General features: G+C 53.8%; 1 protein-coding gene, 1 long non-coding RNA gene and 1 other non-coding gene across 6 annotated transcripts in view; 2 read left to right on the top strand and 1 right to left on the bottom strand.

Annotated features, from left to right (window-relative positions):
- Window positions 1-1,377: 1,377 nt before the first annotated feature.
- On the top strand, window positions 1,378-8,590 carry LOC137222622 (uncharacterized). Its single transcript, XR_010942523.1, has 3 exons — window positions 1,378-1,795; window positions 2,408-2,582; window positions 7,810-8,590. It is a non-coding gene; the product is annotated as an uncharacterized lncRNA (long non-coding RNA).
- On the bottom strand, window positions 8,271-8,342 carry TRNAG-UCC (transfer RNA glycine (anticodon UCC)). The gene has a single exon. It is a non-coding gene; the product is annotated as a tRNA-Gly (tRNA).
- Window positions 8,591-8,676: 86 nt separating the features above from the next.
- The window catches only part of DPP9 (dipeptidyl peptidase 9), a 41,103-nt gene continuing 29,571 nt past the window's right edge, over window positions 8,677-20,208 (top strand). For 3 of the 4 annotated variants that reach the window (XM_067734107.1, XM_067734108.1, XM_067734109.1), the window contains exons 1-4: window positions 8,677-8,762; window positions 9,751-9,803; window positions 12,399-12,486; window positions 16,127-16,380. In XM_067734107.1, the coding sequence (XP_067590208.1) occupies window positions 12,431-12,486; window positions 16,127-16,380 (310 nt within the window). In that variant the 5' untranslated portion in view covers window positions 8,677-8,762; window positions 9,751-9,803; window positions 12,399-12,430. Of the gene's footprint in view, window positions 8,763-9,733; window positions 9,804-12,398; window positions 12,487-16,126; window positions 16,381-20,208 lie in introns of those variants that run through there. The other variant, XM_067734110.1, reaches the window with a different exon arrangement.

The following is a 20,208-nucleotide window of genomic DNA, read 5'->3' on the forward strand; positions in this document are numbered from 1 at the left end:
CGATCAAAATTGCGAAGATAAGGTGAGCAGGTGAGTTCCCAGCTACTGCAAACCTCCCCAGATAATCAGTCAAAGAACTGATTCATTCAAACATGATCATTGTGGTTCCAACACCCAGGGAACAAATAGTTTAAAAGTATTTCTCAACAGCAAAAAAGGAGTGAGCGAGGTTGTTTATAAAATTAATCTCTCTCCCTCTCTCTCTCCCCCTCTCCCTCCCTCCCTTCCTCCCCTCCCCCCCATACACTGCTTTTTGTGTAACTTAAATTGCCAAGACTCAGTTTCCCCATCTGTAAAATGGGCATAATGAGAGTCCCGACCCCCATAACTGTGGGTTCTGATAAGGAAGTGATTAAAACAACTAGTTCAGGACCTGGCACCTTAACTATCATTATTTAACTACTAGTTAACCAGTTCATTAGCTAGGAGTTAACTATCATGATTTTCTTAATTAATTTTTAATTAAAAAGGTGGTCCCAGCTCAAAGAGGACATCAACTGTATCAGAAATGGCTTATTTATTGTTTTTAAAAGACTCAAAGCAAATATCCTATATTCTTACCATTTTAATGGGTTTTAATTATGACGCGTGGCTCACCAAAATTCAACAGTGCATAAGGGTGTGCCGTGAACAACGAGGCTCTCTCCCACCTTGTGAAAAAGATTCGATGGCCTTTTATTTTATTTTTCGTTATCTTGATGTCCTTGAATTTTATCTATATAGAAGGCCGTCTAGTCTAGTTACTGCCAGAAATTACTTTCCTCGGTGTCTCCTATTCGATTCTAGCAATTTCCAAAGCACGTCTATTTTCACGCGTCTGCCCATGCAAAGGGGAGACCCATCTGTTGTTTGCTCTTTTTAACTGTAAATGTCTCGAGGTTGCTGGGGGAGGGGGGGGTGTCTTTCTACATCAGCACATCCCCTCTCCTCCTTCCCTAACTCCACTGAAATCGGGGGCGCCGGGGGCGGGGCGGGGTACCACTCTTTATTTTATTTTATTTATTTATTTGGCCGCGCTGCGCGGCTTGCGGGATGCTAGTTCCCGACCAGGGATCCAACTCATGCCCTGGGCAGTGAAAGCGCGGAGTCCCAAGCACTGGACCGCCTGGGAATTCCCCGGGACGGGGTAGGGTGGTTCCATTCTTTAAATGAGCTGTTGAAGAAAAGAGGTTTTTGCATGAGAGCCGTGATTCCACTGTCCCACAAGCTTTTCTGTATGTTTGGAATGGTTTCCACAACGGAATCTCAATTTGTATGCAAGCTGAGGAGTAGAAAGTCAGTCTTGCCCAAGCTCGCAGCCCCCAGCCTCCAGGAGCCTCACCCAAAGGTCATGGCCAGCCACCCCTGCTGCCCATTTCCTGGATTCCTTCCAGGGGTATTCCGTGGATACACCCGACTGTGTTCATATACATTTGTATCCTTTCTGGATCGTGATTATTCTGATAAATGGTGGTGTAGGACATACACCTCCCCAAACTGTCCCAGCTCAGAGCACAAAGGGCCTCCTAATTCATTTTATGGCTGTGAGTGGACAATTGGGCTGTTTCTGTTCTTTAGCCCAGAAAGCTCTTGGGCTACACTGTCTTAATATACTCGTGAATGACCCTGGTACGGCCCAGGCTGAATGTTCCGATGGCTGGTTCTGATTCAATGACTTTTATTTTATTTTTAGTTATCTTGATTACCTTGAATTTCAACTATGTAGTACACAATCTAGTCTTGTGCCATGGACTTTGGAGCAAGACCATCTGGCTTCGAATCTCTAGTCTGCTACTTATAAGCTGTGTGACCTTGGGTAAGTTATTTAACCTCTCTGTGTCTCCTTGAGTGTGTTACTAACTTCTCCATGCCTGAGTCTCTTCACCCATTAAAAGGAGGCTGCTGCTGATGATAGCGCCAGTATCACGGGATTGTTGGGAGGACTAAATGAGTTTAAAATGTGACATTGTCTCGCATTTCCATTATTTTATGCATGCTATTCCCAGACATACAAAGGGATCTGTTGCAGCCAGCATTTGCAAGAAATGTTTCCCAGACTGAAAACATTAAATCCTTACCCCCTTCCCTTCTTTCTTTCCTCTTCCTTTTCTTCCCCCCAACCTTCCTGAAGGCTCCTGGAAAGCTAGACACTTTGGTAGGACAGGCCAGCAACCCTGCCTGCTGAGGCCACCTGCTTCGGGACAAGCGGGTGCTTCTGCAAATACTGGGGCGGGGGGAGGGGATATTAGGGGTGTCTGACTCTGAGATGCTGAGGTCTGGGGCTCAGAGTGGCGCTGGAAGGGAAGATGGGGTGGATGGCAGTCAGGGGATAATGTTGGGTGGGTGGCGGAGATACTGTGCGATGCCCGGGGTCTGGGCTCCTGCTGCCACCTAGTGGAATGACAGAATTATCTTCTTTTTTATCCAGGGAACCTGAGTTTGTAGTCTCCCCAGGAAGATGTACCAGACCTCACACAGGCAAACACAGGCTCAGAGAAGGGGAGCGACTTTCTGGGAATCACACAGCGCACTGGATGCCTTGAGTATGTTTGAAGGACACAAGAGATAATTTTAAAGGAAGTTTTTTTTGTTTTGTTTTGCAGGTAAGTGAGCTCTCAGGCCTCGATGGGGCTCATGGGGGAGAGAACATGTTTTCAGAGGTTCTCCCCCTCCACCAGGAAGCCCACCTGTATTACTCCATCCCCACTCCCAGGCGTTTTCTCTCCACTGGCCAGCTGTTCATTTGTTCATAATTTCAACAAATGTTTACCGAGCCCGTAATGACACGTAGAGAACAAAATAGATTCAAACAAACAACAAAAAACCCTGAGCTGGTGGAGCTCACAGCCCAGTGGGGTAGGCAAAGGAGAAACAAGTAAACAAATCTACAAATGGGATTATTTCAGAGACTGATAAGTCATTGAAAGAACAATGAACTGATAGGGACTGAATTTATCGGTGCCAAGGTTGGGGGAGAAGATTAAAGTTAGCAGGGCTCAGGGAAGTCACCTCTGAGGAGGTAACATTCAAACCAAGACTTGGAGGAGAGGGAGTGAGCCCTGGAAAGAACTTGGAAAACCAGCAGGCACGGCCCGTGCAAAGGCCCTGGGGCAGGACTGTGCCTGGTGTGTTGGAGGAACAGCCAGGAGGCCTGTGTGTCTGGAGTAGAGTGAGTGAGGGGGAGAGAGGGAGGAGGGGAGGGCAGGGAGGGGATGGGGCAGGTCGTGCAGAGCCTTGTGGGCTTCGGGGAGGACTTGGGCTTTTACCTCGAAGGAGGTGGGAGTCCTGGAGGGCTGTGGGCAGAGGAGGGGAGGGAACCTGAGTCCGGTGCTCACAGGTGCAGTGGCTGCTGCGGGAAACAACAGGCTGTGGGCGGGAAACAACAGGTGACTGCATTTGTCCAGGTGGGCCATGATGGGGAGGACCAGGGAGATGGCCATCAAAGAGGGAAGAAGTGGGACTTCCCTGGTGGCGCAGTGATTGAGAGTCCGCCTACCGATGCAGGGGACATGGGTTCATGCCCCGGTCCGGGAGGATCCCACATGCCACGGAGCGGCTGGGCCTGTGAGCCATGGTGGCTTAGCCTGCGCGTCCAGAGCCTGTGCTCTGAGAGGCCCGCGTACCGCAAAAAAAAAAAAAAAAAAAGAGGGAAGAAGTGATCAGATTCTGGGTATATTTTGAAAGCAGCGCCAATTGGATTTGCTAAGGGATTGGGTGGGGGTGGGAGAGCAGGTTCTGGCTGAGTGCCTGGAAGGAAGGAGCTGTCCTCTACTGGGGCAGGAGATGGAGGGAGAAGCAGTTTCATAGTTCATCTGGGCTACTGTTACAAACCACCATAGACTGGGTGGCTTATACACAGGAGACATTTATTTCTCACAATTCTGGATTGCTGGAAGTCCAAGATCAAGGTGACAGCAGATTCAGTGTCTGGTGAGGGTGTTCTTCCTGGTTCACACATGATGTCTTCTTGCTGTGTCCTCATTGGAGGAAGGGGTGAGGGAGCTCCCTGGGGTCTCTTTTATAAGGGCACTAATCCCATTCACGAGAACTCCACCCTCATGAGCAAATCACCTCCCAAAGGCCCCACCTCCTCAGACATCACATAGGGGGTTAGGTTTAACATATGAACTTTAGGGGGACACAAACATTAAGTCCTTAGCAAGCAGGTTGGGGAAGATAGGAGCTCAGGGCCATGGTAAGTGTGAGTCCCCCACAAGCCCTCCAAGCGCAGACATCCAGGAGCAGTCGGATCCCGAGTCTGGAGCTCAGGGGAGGCCTCGGTGTCATCGGGGTATAGAAGGGGTTAACGTCCTAGGAGTGGAGGAGGAGAAGGCTGCCAGAGAGGAGGGGAAAGACCTGAGGACCCAGCCCTGGACCAACGAGGGAGAGAGAAGGAAATCAATGGGGCCACTGAGGAGAGGAGGGTACCTGAGTATTTCCCAGGAGGAGGGGGCGGTTGGGTCAGGTGCTGAACTTAACATGAAGTCACCAATACGTTTCCCCTTTTTATGGCTGAATAATATTCCATTGTGTGATGGACCACATTTTGGGTATCCATTCATCCATTGATAGACCCTTGGGTTGTTTCCACGTTTTGGCTATTGTCAATCATGATGCTATGAAAATGTGTGTACAGGTTTTTACAGGGATGTGTTTTCACTTTTCTTGGGTAGATACCTAGGAGTGGGATTGCTGGCTCAGATGATAATTGTTTAACCTTTTGAGGAACTGCCAGACCATTTCCCACAGCAGCTGCCCCATTTTTCACTCCCACCAGCAAAGTCCAAAGGGTCCAGTTTCTCCACATCCTCAGCAACACTTATTATTGTTTTTCTTTTTCCTGTATGTACATATGTATGTATGTATGTATTTCTGGCCAGGGAATTGAACCCGCGCCCTCGCAGTGAAAGCCCAGAGTCCTAACCAGTGGACCGCCACGGAATTCCCTGTTATTGTTTTTCTTGATTACAGCCCTCTTAGTAGGGGTGAATTGGTAAGTCTGGTCAACATTAGCTTCCAGATATCCCTCAGGAAAAAAAAAAAAAAGAAGGAATTCGCTGGCAGTCCAGTGGTTAGGACTCCGCAGTTCCACTGCAGGGGACTGCGTTTGATTCCTGGTCAGGGAACTAAGATCCCGCATGCCCCACAGCGCAGCCAAAAAATAAAAAAAAATAAAAAATCCATCAGATCAGCCCACTCATCACCAGCTCTGGGTCAGCTTGACTTCTGCCTTACCCACTCCACTTTCCCCAGTTCACATAGTACGTGTCAGTAATACTTGTTGAATGAATGAATGAATAGATGGAATACTATGCAGCCGTCAAAAAGGATGTCACAGAAGAATGTTTAATGACGGGGGGAAGGTGTGGTCGCTAGAATAATGCCCACCACAATGTCCACATCCTACTCCCCAGAACCTGTGAAGATGCTCCCTTCCATAGCACAAGGGACTTTGCAGGTGGGATTAAGTTAAAGATTTTGAGATGGGTAGATTATTTTGCATTATCTGGGTGGGTCTGATGTAACAAAGGGGTCTTTGTAAGAAGGAGACAAGAGAGTCAAAATCAAAGAAAGAAATGTGACAACAGAACCAGAAGTTGGAGTGATGTGGGACCATGAACCCAGAAGTGTGGGCAGCCTCTAGAAGCTGGAAAAGGCAAGGAATGGATTCTCCTGGATCCTCAAGGAACAGCACCTCCAGAAGGAATGCAGCCCTGTGGACACCTTGATTTTAGCCCCATTTGGACCACTTTTTGGACTTCTGACTTCCAGAACTGTCAGATGATACATTTGTGTTGTTTTCAGCCAGTGTTTATGGTAATTTGTCGCAGCAGCAGTAGAAAACTAAAACAGAAGATCTTCAAGATATATTACTGGGTCACAGTGCCCTGCTGAGCCATATTGGGATCTGAGGCAAAAGGAAAACTGTGTGCTTCTTGGTATGTTTTACGTGATTTTTAGTAGTTAATTCCTCCCCCCAAAAGCATATGTTGAGAATATTATCGATATGTTTGCTTCCATTAAACACAGAAAAGTAAAATTATAAAAAAGAGAAAAGTAAAATTATAAGTTCTTAATGTTGTGAGTTCTAATATACCTTTTTTTTTTCTTTCTTTTTCTTTTTTTTTTTTTGCGGTACGCGGGCCTCTCACTGTTGTGGCCTCTCCCATTGTGGAGCTCAGGCTCCGGACGCGCAGGCTCAGCGGCCATGGCTCATGGTCCTAGGCGCTCAGGGGCATGCGGGATCCTCCCGGACCGGGGCATGAACCCGTGTCCCCTGCATCGGCAGGCGGACTCTCAACCACTGTGCCACCAGGGAAGCCCTCTAACATACCTATTTTTAAGTTTCAATATTTTCAACCATGTCCTGGGGGAAAATAACCATTAAAAATGCGTAAAAACAGACATATGGGACTTCCCTTGTGTCCCAGTGGTTAAGACCCCCACCTTCCGGCCTTCCCTGGTGATGCAATGGTTAAGAATCCGCCTGCCAATAGAGGGAACAAGGGTTTGATACCTGGTTAGGGAACTAAGATGCTGCCTTCTGTGGGGCGGGACCTGTCCTGTGTCTGTATGTCTGTCCTTCTGCAATGATTCCTGCTCTGTGGTCAGACACCTCCCCGCAAAAAGATCCTACTTTCTTTAAATAGTCATGGACTTTTAAGGTTTCCTTTAAAATGTTTACCATTGTTATTTCACATCTAACTGTAGAAAAGTTTCACTATTGTATCAGAACTTCTCCAGAAAAGTGTCACAGACCTTTTCTCCTTTGGGGAATTACGCCTAAATCATGGTCTCCATTAAAAGGCAGATCTTAGTTGCTGCAGGGCAACTAAGCCCAGTGCAACGCAACTAAGACCGTATGCAGCCAAGTAAATAAATTTAAAAAAAACAAAACAAAACAAAAAACAGATGTAGAGGGGCACACGTTTTTGCTCTTGCCTCAGACTCCAATATGGCTTGGTAAGACACTGTCAGAACCTGTCTTGCTTTAAGATTTTGATATTTTGTTCACCATGGGGTTGCTTTTTGCCATTATTTTGATATTTTAGAATAATGCAGGCTTCCCTGGTGGCGCAGTGGTTGAAAGTCCGCCTGCCGATGCAGGGGACGCGGGTTCGTGCCCCGGGCCGGGAAAATCCCACATGCCGTGGAGCGGCTGGGCCCGTGAGCCATGGCCGCTGAGCCTGCGCGTCCGGAGCCTGAGCTCCGCAACGGGAGAGGCCACAACAGTGAGAGGCCCGCGTACCACAAAAAAAAAAAAAAAAAGAATGCATTAAAATATTATTTAGTTTTTTTAGAGCCACCTTAATTTTTGCACTTGAGGTCATTGCCTCACTCTCCTTCTAATCCTGGCCCTGTAAGGGGGAAAAACAAACAAAACAGATTTTACAGCAATCTGATCCTAACTCCTTGCCATTACCTCCCTTCCTTCTACTATCTCTCTTAAAAAAAAAGAAAGAAAAAAAAAGATTGGTCCAAAATGAGTTAACTCTGGGTTATAAGATGAGAAGTCATTTAAATTATCTTCTTTCCATGTCCGGCTTGTTTTGGTTTTTTTCTTTTCACTTCGCAATTTGCTGCACCTGGCGTCCTTCAGCGGTCTTGCAGAAAGTTCTTGTAGAAAGTGGTTTGGGCTGAAGCAACAATGTCAACATTTGTAGACAGGCAAGAGTTTAAAATCTATCTATGAGACGAACAATGAAACATTGTTGGGCTTCAGGGTGGGTTTGAGAGCAGTTTCTCTCTTGGATTGTTTTAATAGTGTGTTTGTGCGTGTTGCGAAGGGGGTTATTGGATTTTTTTTATTCTGTATCTTCCTCCTTCCAGCTTCCATTGCATCAAGCAGAGTGATGGATATTCAGTAAGAGCGGATATTCAGGAAGTTGCTGCCCAGACCACCGTGAAGGAAGGAAACAAATAATGTTCATTTTAGGAGCTACAATGTAACAATCTCCGTAACATTGTTTATGATAAGCTTAAGAAGCGCGACCCTAACATGTTTCCCTAGTGCTGCGGTTATCACGTTCTCCTCACAATAGAAAGGTCCCCGGTTCGATCCCCAGCAGAAACATTTCTACATCTTTACTGTAGAATTTTAAAATTTGCTTCAAAGTAATTTCAGTAGAAATTCAGCGTCGGTGCCTTTTTCTTTTTTCTTATTTCTCTAGTCTTTTTTAGATATTATGGAATTTAAAAAGTTATTGCAAAGTAACACAAACTCTAGGTCGATGTTTGACGAGAAAGTTTTAAGTGGACGGTAAAACTAAGAAAAAGCTGTAAAACACACCTGCGTTGGCCGGGAATCGAACCCGGGTCAACTGCTTGGAAGGCAGCTATGCTAACCACTATACCACCAACGCTTGGACGAACACATTTTTCTCTAGGAGCCTTTAGTAGAAGTATTATCGGTTAGGCCGGGCAATACCAAGTTACTGGGGGTGTCTCTCCCAACGTCCCTGCTCGCACAGGAAGACGCCACGTTTAGGACGTTTCACCCCACTTGCCGCGGGGCCGTGCTGGCGCGTTCCCCTCCCCAGCGCCCCGGACTCCTTGGTGCCGGCCGGGAGGTGGCCAATCCCAGGCCGCCGCCTGGGCCGCTCGACTTCCGGGTCAAAGGGGCCTGAGCTGCCGGGTGTCCCGTGTCCGCTGCCGCCGCTGTACCCTGCGCCCGCCACTTCCTGGGCTGCAGTCCCGGGCATGGAGCCGCGAGCTTGAGACGCCGCTGGCCCCGGGACGCCCTGCCCAGCCCGGCCCTCGCCCCGCGCCGGCCTCGAGCCCCGGTGAGCAGAGCCCGCGCGCCCCGTCCGGCCTCGGCCGCGACCCTGAACCCGCCATTGACCGGCCCCACCTCAGTCCCGACTCTGGATCCTCCACTGACCGGCCTCCCCGGTACTCTCCGTCCCGGCCTCCGCGCACCCCGGCCCCGCCATTGCCCAGACTCGCGGTTGCTCCAGTCCCCGCCTCCGTTTCCCCTCCGCCCCGGCCTCTCCTCACTCCTTCCCCGCCCGTTCCCTCCATCGGCAGGGCCACCTCTCAGCCTTTCCAACGCCCGGCCTCTCCCGACCTCCTCTCCCATCCCGTTGCTACCCAGACCACCTGGCTCTGACCCCTTCCGGGGGTGGCCTCACCCAGTAACGCCTTCCCTTCCTTGTCGGCTCTGGAGGTCCCCACCTTCTCCCCGTCCCCATCCAAACCCACGCTATCTATATGAGACCAGAGACCACTTCCTTGACCTGCTCCACCCCTTCACCCCTCCCCAGCGCTCGGCTTCCCCGCCACCCACATCCCCACAGGTCCAGCCCCTTCCCTCAGCTTCGCTCCCAGGCCAGTCCAGCCACCCACCTTCTTCGCACAGAGGCTCCGACCAGCCTTGACACTTCCCCATCCATGCGGCAGCTGAGCCTTCAGGAGTAGCCCGTTCTCTTTGAGCCCATCCCTGACCCCCTCCCCCCCACCGCGAGGAAGTCACTTGCCTCAGCGGCAAGAACAAACCTTTCCAGGAGCTGGGACTAGAGCCCAGGAGGGGTGCCCTGTGGCCACCAATCCCTGTCGTCCCTTGCTGGATCCTGGGCGAATTGGGCCCCGTGGCAGGACTTTCCTCCCTGGTGTGGTTCATACAGCGCTTCAGGGCTGTGAGGCATCCTTAGGAACTAGTGGGTACAGAAAATCAGGCCCAACCATCAGGGACTCTCCGAGTGGCAGGAAAATGAGTAGTTAGCCGGTCCCTCCATTAAATCACAGCGTTAATAAGACATTTACTCTGTCAAGGTCTGTGTCCCACGTCTGCAGCTGGAATGGAGGCTCTCTGGACCCTTTAGAAGGTCAGTGGTGCTGGGCTGGGGTGGCCGGGAAGGCTGGGTGTGTGCTGGTGGGATTCATTTGCCTGCTCCTGGATACAGAATTTGGCAGGAAGTGGTTTTCTGCAGCCCTGGGGTCACTGGTCTTGGGGACAGTTAGCCAGGCCCCAGGCCAGGGGCTGCAGCTTCGTGTGCTCTTGCTGGAGACTTTTCTTTCTATCTAGCATCGTATGCTAGATGTCCACGGACAGAAGCCCTGGAAGGACTGGGGGAGAAAAAGGAGGGAGCACTAATTCCAGCTGGATTTGGTGGATGTGTGGCTGCATCTCCCCCTCCCCCGCCACACACACACCTTACACGGTGCCTGGCGCTCAGTCTGTGAATGGTGTGGATTCTGGCTCTGAAAGGAACTTGAGTCCAATTCTCCCCTTGGTGTAATTTTAAGTAACTTGGTTAGATGGCAATATTAGCTGGCCTGTAGTTTCTGCTATGTCAGCTGCTTTACCCGTGCCATCTCACTTAATCCTCACAGTAGTCCTAGGTGTAGGCACTGCAGTCCCACTTTTTTTTTTAATAAATTTATTTATTAATTTGTTTATTTTTGGCTGAGTTGGCTCTTTGTTGCTGCACGCGAGCTTTCTCTAGTTGCGGCGAGCAGGGACTGCTTCTTGTTGCAGTGGCTTCTCTTGTTGAGGAGCACGGGCTCTAGGCATGCGGGCTCAGCAGTTGTGGCTCACGGGCTCCAGAGTGCAGGCTCAGTAGTTGTGGCACACGGGCTTAGTTGCTCTGCGGCATGTGGGATCTTCCCGGACCAGGACTCGAACCCGTGTCCCCTGCGTTGACAGGCGGATTCTTAACCATTGTGCCACAGGGGAAGCCCTGCAGTCCCACTTAGTAGCTGGGAAAATTGAAGCACAGAGAGGTTAGGCGGCTTCTCCAAGGTCACATAACCCAGTAGTGGCAGAGTCAGGATTTGAACCCAAACCTCTCTGACACCAGAGCCCACAGTTTTCACCACTGGACTGAGGTGAAATCAGTGCTTCTTTATGGTGACATTTTGCTTCACTTCTTCCATCGGATCTCTGTCCTGGGACCAGGCGCTGCTTTCTTTTCCTTTAACCATCAGGACACCTGTCTCGTCAAGAAGGGGGTGGGGTGCCCACCAAACCAGGGGTCCCTACCAAACCAGGGGTCCCTTTGACTTTGTTCAGTGTTCAAGTGAGTACAGGGACTCGTTCATTCAACCTGAGACGTTTGCTGTATTGAGTGCTTCCTGTGTGCCGGGGCCACAGCAGGAACAGGACAGATGGGGGCCTGCCTCCGTGGAGCTGACTTCCTGGTGCGGGGTGCTCACACACCCAGAGAGGGCTTCTCAGCCTCAGCACTAGCGAGATTTGGGGCCAGGTTATTCTTTCTGGTGGGGGAAGGGCATCCTGCTAATTGTGGGGGACTTAGCAGCATCCCTGGTCTCCACCACCCAGATGCCAGCAGCATGCCTCCCAGTCGTGACAACCAAAAACGTCTCCTGGGAACACCAGGCCTCGTCAAGACCCCCTGGCTTAGGGGATTCACTGACCGCCCCCAAGAGACTCTGCGCTCCATGACCACCTGACCCTCAGAGGTCCTAGGATGCTGCACACATTTAAACACACAAACCAAGAGGGAGGGACAGGAGGCGACTCACAGACGCCGGGGGCCACCCTGATTTATACCATCTGAACCATTGGGGATTTATTTTGGTGTCTAGTGTGAGCTAAGGATCTAACTCCATTTCTTTCCCCCAGACAATGAATACAGGGTTTCCCCCCCTGGGCACTGTGGACACTGGGACCAGATCATTCTCTGGGGTGGGCCATCGTGGCCACAGTAGGGTGATGAGCGGCATCCCTGGCCCCACCCACCGGATGCCATGGTACCACTCCCCAGTCAGTGGGAACAGCCAAAACTGTCTACAGACACCACCAAGGGTCCCCTGGACGGGGGGTGGGGAGAGAGGGAAAATCACCCCCATTGAGAACTACCATTTTAGAATGAGTGCTTGCAGAAAGGCCCAGGTGTTGAGATGGGGATAACAAGGTAGCAACTTCAGACTTCATGCCAGGAAAGACCCCTGAAGAGGTGATACTGGGACCCAAAGGATAAGAGGAAGCACATCATACAAAAAGCAGGGCAAGGGTGTTCTAGGCAGAGGGAATGGTAAGTGCAAAGGCCCTGAGGTAGGACTGAGTCAGCGTGTTTAGGGGAGATTAAGGCCAGCGTGTCTGGAGATCATGGTCAAGGAGGTGGGGTCAGGAAGGCCATCAGGGAGCAACCACAGTGGGGAATTTGGGTTTATTTGATTTCCAGCAAGTGCCGTGGGTGGTGGCCCCCGAATCGTTTGAAACTCTCATCTCAGGGACTCTCACCTTGGGAGAACCACCCGGTTTCTGGCAAACGCCTGGACAGGTGTTCGAACTTCGAGTTTCAGGACAGGGCCTGCACCGTCTGCCTCATGAGGAGGCCCTTGGCATCGGGTGTTCCCCGCAGACAGGAGGGTGGCCTCGAGGAATGGGAGCGGGGAGGGGGGCCCACAACCCCACACTGCCAGAGCTGCAGCCCTTCGGTCTGCCCCCCTCGCAGGCTCACCCACCCAGAGGTCAGCCGAGTGGTTAATGCGGAAGGTTAAGAAGGTGCGGCTGGACAACACAAACACAGGACGTTGGAGAAGGTAAGGGGCATGCCGTGGGAGCGTGGTCGGTGGAGACGCGGTAGAGGTTCCCGAGTTTCCAGCAGAGTCTTAGGTCTGGGAAGGCACCTTGGCCACCTCGACGTTTCGGCATTTCCCCAGGGTGCGCGTCTGGCGGTTCTGCGTGGGCGGCAGCGTGGGCTAGGGAGGGGTTGTTCAGCCTTGGCCTTTTTGACACTGGGGCTGGGTCATTCAGTGCCCGCACTGGCATTGTCGGGTGTGGAGCGTCACCCACCCGTCACGACAACCACAGATGTCCCCAGACATCACCCCGTGTCCCCTGGGAACGGGATCAGCTCCAGGTGAGAACCCCTGGCCAGATGGTCAGGATGTGGGTTTTGGGGTCCAACAAACTGGGGCTCCTGTCCTTCCTCGTGGGTGACTTTGGGCGAACCACATGACCTCTGAGCCTATTTTCCAGTCCAAATGAGGACGAACCCAGCACTCACTAACCAGGGTTGCAGTGAGGATTAAACGTAATCACCCACACAAGGCCCAGGCGCTTGTAAGTTCCACGTGTGGGGCCCGGCGCGGGCTGAAGGGACCGCAGGAAGTCCGCACCCTAGCCGACCTCTCTCACTATCAGTTTTCTGATCCTCAGGCTCATCTGCTTTTAGGGAGCGAAGGATCGGGGAGGCAGGAAGGGAACGGAAGATGGTTCTGGGAGACAGGGCTGACGTTAAGCACAGTCACTCGTTTCCCGGATGTGGGCTCTGAAAACGGGTGGTGTGCGTGCATTCGGGTATCGGGACCCCGAGTCTCGTCTCTCCTGTGCGCTAGGTACCACGTGGGCACGGGCTGGGCTGCACACTGACTTGAAGAAGCTGAAGGCCCAGGCAGTGCCAGGGCATATGGCCTTCATAGGGCAGAGGATGGCCTGCTGCTTCCAGGGAACCGCACCCGCAGGCATGCGCGAGTTCCCTGAGGGCCACTCTGAGGCATTTCCGGAGTGTGGCGGGCCCCGCCCCTCCCCTCCCCTTGTGCCTTATGAGAATCTGCTTCCCTCATCACTGGCCCCGCCTGGGTCTCCACCAGGTGCCCCTGTGGGCGGGTGGTCCCAGCCCGTGAAGCACTGGCTCAGACAGATCACAGAATGCCATCGGGCCTCGACTGTGACCGCACCAACGGGTCCCGAGCTGTGCACTGGCGGCATCGTGGGCTGTGAGGCGTCCTACCGATTGGCAGAAGGAGAGCGTGGGTGGACCTGGCCTAAGTGGCTTAGAATCCACTTTGATTTCCCCAGCTGTGTAAACTCTTGAGGCAAGAAGCCGAGCCCCAGCTGGCACTGAATGAGACGGGCCGGCACCCTACGGGCTGCATTGCATTCACCTGTTCCCCCTCCGAGGCTCCCTCTGCGTCTGGAGAGGAGAGGGGCGAGTGGAGGGCCGGGGTGTAGCAGCAAGCCTTAGCCTGGGAGCTCGGGCTGCCTGGCCACATCTAGAAGATTCCTAGGACTTTCTCCCGATGTTTCATCTCGTTTCTCATCTCCTGGATCGTGTTTTTGCTTCCTGGGCGCTCTGCGCGGATCGGAGGCAAGATCATTTTTATCGTTCTTTGCTGTGGAAAGAAGTCATGAGATTCCGGGAGTGCTTCCGCCAGCCTCTCCGCTTCTGGGGTTCCCCGTGGGAGCCCTGGAGGCCACGGTCTGTTCTTTTGCCGTGAGCAGGGCTTGAATTGTGGCAGCCGAGTCGGTGGGGGGCTCGGCGGGTTAGAGGACATCCCCTGCCTTGGTTTTCTGGGCTTGGTGCCAGCAGCGCTTGGGGCCGTGTGGGCTCTGCAGCGCTCAGCCGGTCCTGGCCCGGCCCCTGCCCAGCACCGCCCGTGGCCCCTGCCGCCCTCGAGGTGAACCGCAGCTCTGCGGCAGGCCGGGACGGGCCACGCGTGCCCCTCGGCAAGGCTTCCGTTCTTCCAGGGTTTGCTTTATTTGACCCGAGGGCCCCGCAGGCTCTGATGGCCTGTGGTCTGTGTCTTCAAAGCCGCCGTGGGAGGAGCTGAAGTGTCTGGGGGACAGGACACGCCAGCTTGTTGCCCCGCCACCGCTCTTCCCCAGCCCGGCTGGGTCAGGGAGGACTGAGCAGGGGGCGCGGTTGGAAAGGGCACTCTGATAATCAGCCCGCAGTGGGTGCTCAGGAACCATGGGAACCGCCTCGTGTCTCTTTCTCCCCTTGCCTCTCAGAGCGGGCAGGGGTCCTTTGTCCTGTGGTGGTCACTTCAGGGTCTCGTATTGGCAAGGGGCAAAGCCTTCTGGGAGTCTTAAGCCTCCCACTGGAAGGGGGGGCACCAGCTCTGTCCATGACTTCTCTAAAGCCGTCCCCTCCTGCAAGGGAACTCAGACTTGTGCCTGCAAAGCCGCTAATCCCAGAGGATGAGGAATCCCAGCGTCTGGCGAGGTCTCCAGCCATTCGGTGCCCTCGCAGGAACTCGAGCCCGGCCCACTCACATTGGCTGGCCTCGCTAGACGACCCTGGCTCTTCCAGAACCGGGTCACCGTGGCCATGTTTAGATTTCCCTAAAACAAATATTTGTCTGGCCAGCCCTGTTCAGTCAAGAAGTGTGCTGAGCAGCGGGGGTGAGGGTAGGGGGGAGCCGTTGCACAGCAGCCGCTGCCCCTGGAGGGGGAGGAGAGAGTGGGATGGCCTCTGGGGGAGGGTTGCACATCCATCCTCTCACGTGGAGCTCCCCCGATGTCCAGCGAATATCTGCCTGGGCCTCTGAGCACCTCTGGTGAGGCACGAGAGGTTCCCCCGCTGGCCAGCAAGCTGACAGCACCGGTGAGGAGGTTTGCAGACCCACTGCTTAACGCTCAGTTCTTGGTGCGGGAGTGACTGTGTCTCCCAGCGGGCTGTAGGGGAGACCATGATTGCTGTGGCTCTCCGAGGAATGCCTCCCGTGTGCCGGGGCCATGTGAGGTGCTGAGACGCTGCTGTGAACGGGACAGACGCGGGGGAGACAGAAAGGGGACCCGTGAACAGCCACTGTGACGAATGCTCGGAGGGCAGGGCAACCAGGTGGCAGGTGAAAGGTGAACGGAGAGACAGGTTTTGGTACAGATGTTCACCTGAGGACCCGACAGATACTTAAGCTGAGATCTGATTAGAAGTTAGTCCAGTAGAAAGAGGAAAAAAAGGGTTCCAGGCAGAAAGGATAGCACATGCAAAGGCCCTGGGGCAGGAAGCAGTCTGGCCTGTTTGGGCAGCTGAGAGAAGGCCAGTTTGCCCGAGGCCTAGTAATGAAGGTGGGTGAGATGTGAGGGCCTGGCAGAGGTCAGAGGGCAGAAACCATCGAAAGCCGTGGGGAGCGCTGGTTTTTAACCCTGGAGGGTGTGGAAAAACAAGGAACGGTTTTAGGTCAGGGGATCCGAGTTGCAGTGCATGTGCAGTCAAGCTGAGAGATGGTTGCGGTCATTCAGCTGAGAGGTGATGGTGGCCTGGATCTCAGGATTCGTGGATGGAGAGAAGAGGAACGATTTGAGAAATACTTAGGCGGGGCAGGGAAGGTTGCACGGGGCTGGGGCCCTGCCAAGGGAGTTGGAGAGTCTGATGGGAGGCAGCTTGTAAGTGGAACCTAGGTACCGCCCCCCCACCTTCTCATTGTCTTCCCACCCGTCCCTCCCTCCTCGTAGCTTCTCGTTGAATTCCGAGGGGGCGGAGAGGATGGCCACTGGGGCGCCGACATCCGACCGGGGCGACGCAGTCGAGATGGAGGACCCAGCCTCCCGCTTCCAGGTGCAGAAGCACTCGTGGGACGGGCTCCGGAGCATCATCCACGGCAGCCGCAAGAACTCGGGCCTCATCGTCAACAAAGCTCCACATGACTTCCAGTTTGTGCAGAAGACGGACGAGTCGGGCCCCCACTCCCACCGCCTCTACTACCTGGGTAAGCCCCCGGGCTCCCCTCGGACCCCCACGGCTGCCCTCGAGCCAGGCAGCATTTCTGGGACAGCTGTTACTAAGTCCTCTAGTCTCCAGATGTTGGCCAGTCCAATTAGTTAGAAGGTCCCAGTAGAGGGCCTGGCCCTGGGCAAACTGTCCCATGAATGACGTAGTGCTGCCCACGTTGTGATGCCACCCGTGGATGACATCTGTTTACAGTGAAAGTCTGGGGCAAGGGTCCCCCACGGGGCTCAGATGTGTATGTGACCAGAGCAGAGGGCAGTCCTACTCCATCTGTGTTACAGCAGCACCATGGTTCGGGCCTGGCCTGTGGGTCTGAGGCCCTGAGATTGTTTCCAGCCCTCGTCAGCGGGGCCCGCCCCCTGAGTCACTTCCCCGCCACCTGGGCTGGGCTGGGCCTGGCTAGTGAGCAACTTGACTTCCCCTCAGTGGGAGTTCAAAGTAACTCAAGTAGATGCTTGCCGGCTAGCAACGCGTTAAGAAGGAACCTGAGGCTCAAGGAAAGGTGCCACGGTGGCACCTTTGCCTTGTGGGCTGACAGTTGGGGTTTGCTCTCCCTGCCCGAGATCCCTGGCGGCTAAGCACGTGAATGGCTAATCACGTCTGCCTCCCGGTATGTGCCTTGAGAGCAGCACTTTCTACGTCATTGGCAATTATTTATGTGTTTGTGTTCCCTGCCGGCCTTTGGGGCACAGATGAGGCCTCGTGTACACCTGTGGCCTCAGCAGCTGGGCCAGGGCCTGGCTCCTGGTGGGGGGACAGCAAATACCTGTTGAGCAAATGAATTTCGCTTAAAGGTCTTCCAGGGCAGAAAGGAACAGTGCCAAGCATGTCCCTTTGTAAGTAGCCTGACACGTTATTGTTGGTCCAGAGCAGGTTTTTAACCTCAGCACTGGACATTGGAGGCCAGCGCTTTCTCTGTGTATCCTCAGCCTGCCCCCAGTCAGCCCGCCATCAGTATTGGAAGCGAGTGATGGAGTGAATGAATGAGTGAAGGTCATCCCCTGCCTGAGGCTGACCCCACGCCGAGGACCGTGAGAGTGACTGAGATGGACGCCAGATGGCTCTCCCTTTCCCACAGTCCATGAGTCCATGCCATCTCTCCTCCTAAAGGCCCATGTGGAAACCATATGGCAGTTTGGCAAGCAGAGGCAGACAGAAGAATGGTCTAGAAGGGTCGGCAAGCGACGGCTGTCTGTTTTTAGAAATCTAGTTTGGCCGGTGCACAGCCATGCCCACTGGTTTACAGACCGTCTATGGCTGCTTTTGAGCATAATTGCAGCAGAGGTCATATGGTCCACAAAGCCAAAAATACTTACTGTCTCTGGCCCCTTGCAGAAAAATGTTTGCCAACTCTAGCCTAGGAGAGATTAGGGCATGCTTCAAGTTTCATTTACCCAAGGGAGAGTTGGCTGTTAGGACCGAAAGTGGCCAAGGCTCTGGGACAGTGGTGAGCTGTTGCCTCTCTCTTTTTTTTTCCTGTGGTTCCGTGGCCCCCAATCCCTTTCTCCCAACGCAGTCTCTGTTGGACCTCTCACTCTCTCAAGTTCAAGGTGCCGTCCTGGTCACGGTACTTATATGAGCTTCCTGGGGCTGCTACTGAAACAAATGCCCACCGACTCAGTGGTTTAAAACAACAGAAACGTATTCTCTCTCAGTTCCGGAAGCCAGAAGTCTGAAATCAGTTTCTCTGGGCCAGTCAAGGTGTCCGCAGGGCCAGTCTTCTTCCGGAGGCTCTAGGGGAGAATCCGTTCTTTGCCTCTTGAGGCTTCTGGCGGCCACCGGCATTCCTTGGCTTGTGGCTGCGTCACTGCAGTCTTTGCGTCTGTGGTCTCATCGCCTCCTCCTCTCCTGTGTGTCTGTAATCTCTCTGTCTCCCTCTGATAAGGCAGGAGATTACATTTAGGGCCCACTGAGATAATCCAGACTAATCTTCCCAGCTAGAGGTCTTTAACGTTATCCCGTCTGCAAAGGCCCTTTTGCCAGGAAGGTAACGTACAGTTTCCAGGGATTAGGACATGAGTGCGTAGCCATTGCTAAGCCAACCACAGAGCTGCCGAAAGGGACAGAAATGCTCCGAGCTACTTTGAGCCACCAAGGGCCCCTCATAGTAAGGACACGGGTGTGTCAGGGAACCCCCCAGCCTCATGACCAGCACTGAGAAGCCCAACCATATGGAGTCCAGGCATCTGCCCTCGTATGTTTCTCTCCGTGGCTCCACCCTCACTGCCCACTTACCTTCCACTGCCACACTCCCGGGATTGCACGTCTGGTTCCAGCCACCAGCAGAAATGGACCAGCTTTTTCTGAATTTCTGGGACAGCGAGTATGATTGGCTTAGACATCCACTCATCCAGTCATCCTTGGCCTGGGGCGGGCGGTCCCTGCTGTCTATAGCAGGTGCTAAGGGCCCTCTCTTGTAGGGGGCAGCTCCAGACAAGGACTGTGGACCCACTGCGGCTCCAAAAAGTGCCTAGAACAGCCCAAAGCCATCCTACTTCTCTTGGGGTGACGTTGCTCACCCTTGAGCTGATCCAGTCTGCATCACTCAACACCCTCGGAGTACCCTTGACCTCACTCCATGTCCAAGTTCCTGGGGCAGGTCTCCCCAGAACCCCCATGTATTTATAACCTGTCTGCACTAGCCTGGTGCCAGGGGAATGCTGGCAGCCAGAAGCATTTATGGATTGAACAGAAAGGACCTCTAGGGGCGATGCCCAGCCCGCCCCCTGCTCCCCTGGGACCCCTGCCTCCTGGGCGGGCCCCAGGCTTGCCAGTCACCGTCCTCTGGGAAGGCTCATTGGGAGCCCAGTGCACGTGGGATGGAACAGAAAAGGGAACGTGCCTGCTGCTCGGGCACGTCCCCGGAAGATGATTCCAGGGCTCAACTGCTCCTAGTGGGTCGGCTCCTCCCCCCTGCAAACGGGTGTCCTGCATTCGGTGGAGGAGGGCACGGGGCCCCAGACAGCACTGGGGATCCCTTAGGGGGTCCCTCGTGTCCTGTGTCCAGGTCCAGGGTCACACGCCCCATGTGGCCCCTCATCCAGGCCACGCGGTGTTTGCCCAGGCCTGGGCCACCTGCCGTGCTGGTGGGCTTTGGGGTGGGGTGCTGTCCCCAGAGATGGAGTGGAGCTGGTAAGAGGAGGCGCAGGGGGGACCGTGACAGCAGAAGTCAGCGGCTGTGGTCAGCCGTCCCAGACCCTTGCCGTGCACACCGGCATAGGTGCCTGCCGAGGGCAGCTCCTCCAGGGAATGTGCCGGGATGGGCTGTTTCATGTCACTGCTTATGAATTGTTGGCGGGGGGAGGCAGCTCTGATGTCCTTGGCAAGGCTGCACCGTTGATTTCCTGTTTGGAAGGCTCTGGCTCCCAGAGAGCTTGCGGACAGGGGCTGTCCAGAGCCCACAGCGCTCGGCCGAGAGTGGCCACCTGCTCCCTCCCAGCTTTCCACGCTGGCCCTCCCAGCCACCACGCTGCGTGGTGTTTGCTTTTTTTTAAATTGAGATGTAATTCACATCCCATAAAATTCTCTCTTAAAGGTGGAGAGCTTGGTGGTTTTGGGTACAGTCACAGTATTGTGCAACCATCACCACAGTCAAATTCCAGAACATTCCATCACCCCAGAAAGCAACCCTGTGCCCATTAGCAGTCACTCCCTATCCCCCTCCCCCAGCCCGTAGCGACCCACTGACTTGCTTCCTGTCTCTGGATTTGCCTGTTCTGGACGTTTCACAGAAATGGAATCACAGGGACTTCCCCTGGCGGTCCAGTGGTTAAGACTCCGCGCTTCCACTGCAGGGGGCGCGGTTCCA

Source organism: Pseudorca crassidens, chromosome 3, assembly GCF_039906515.1.
Source record: "Pseudorca crassidens isolate mPseCra1 chromosome 3, mPseCra1.hap1, whole genome shotgun sequence".
Taxonomy (NCBI): Eukaryota; Metazoa; Chordata; class Mammalia; order Artiodactyla; family Delphinidae; genus Pseudorca; species Pseudorca crassidens.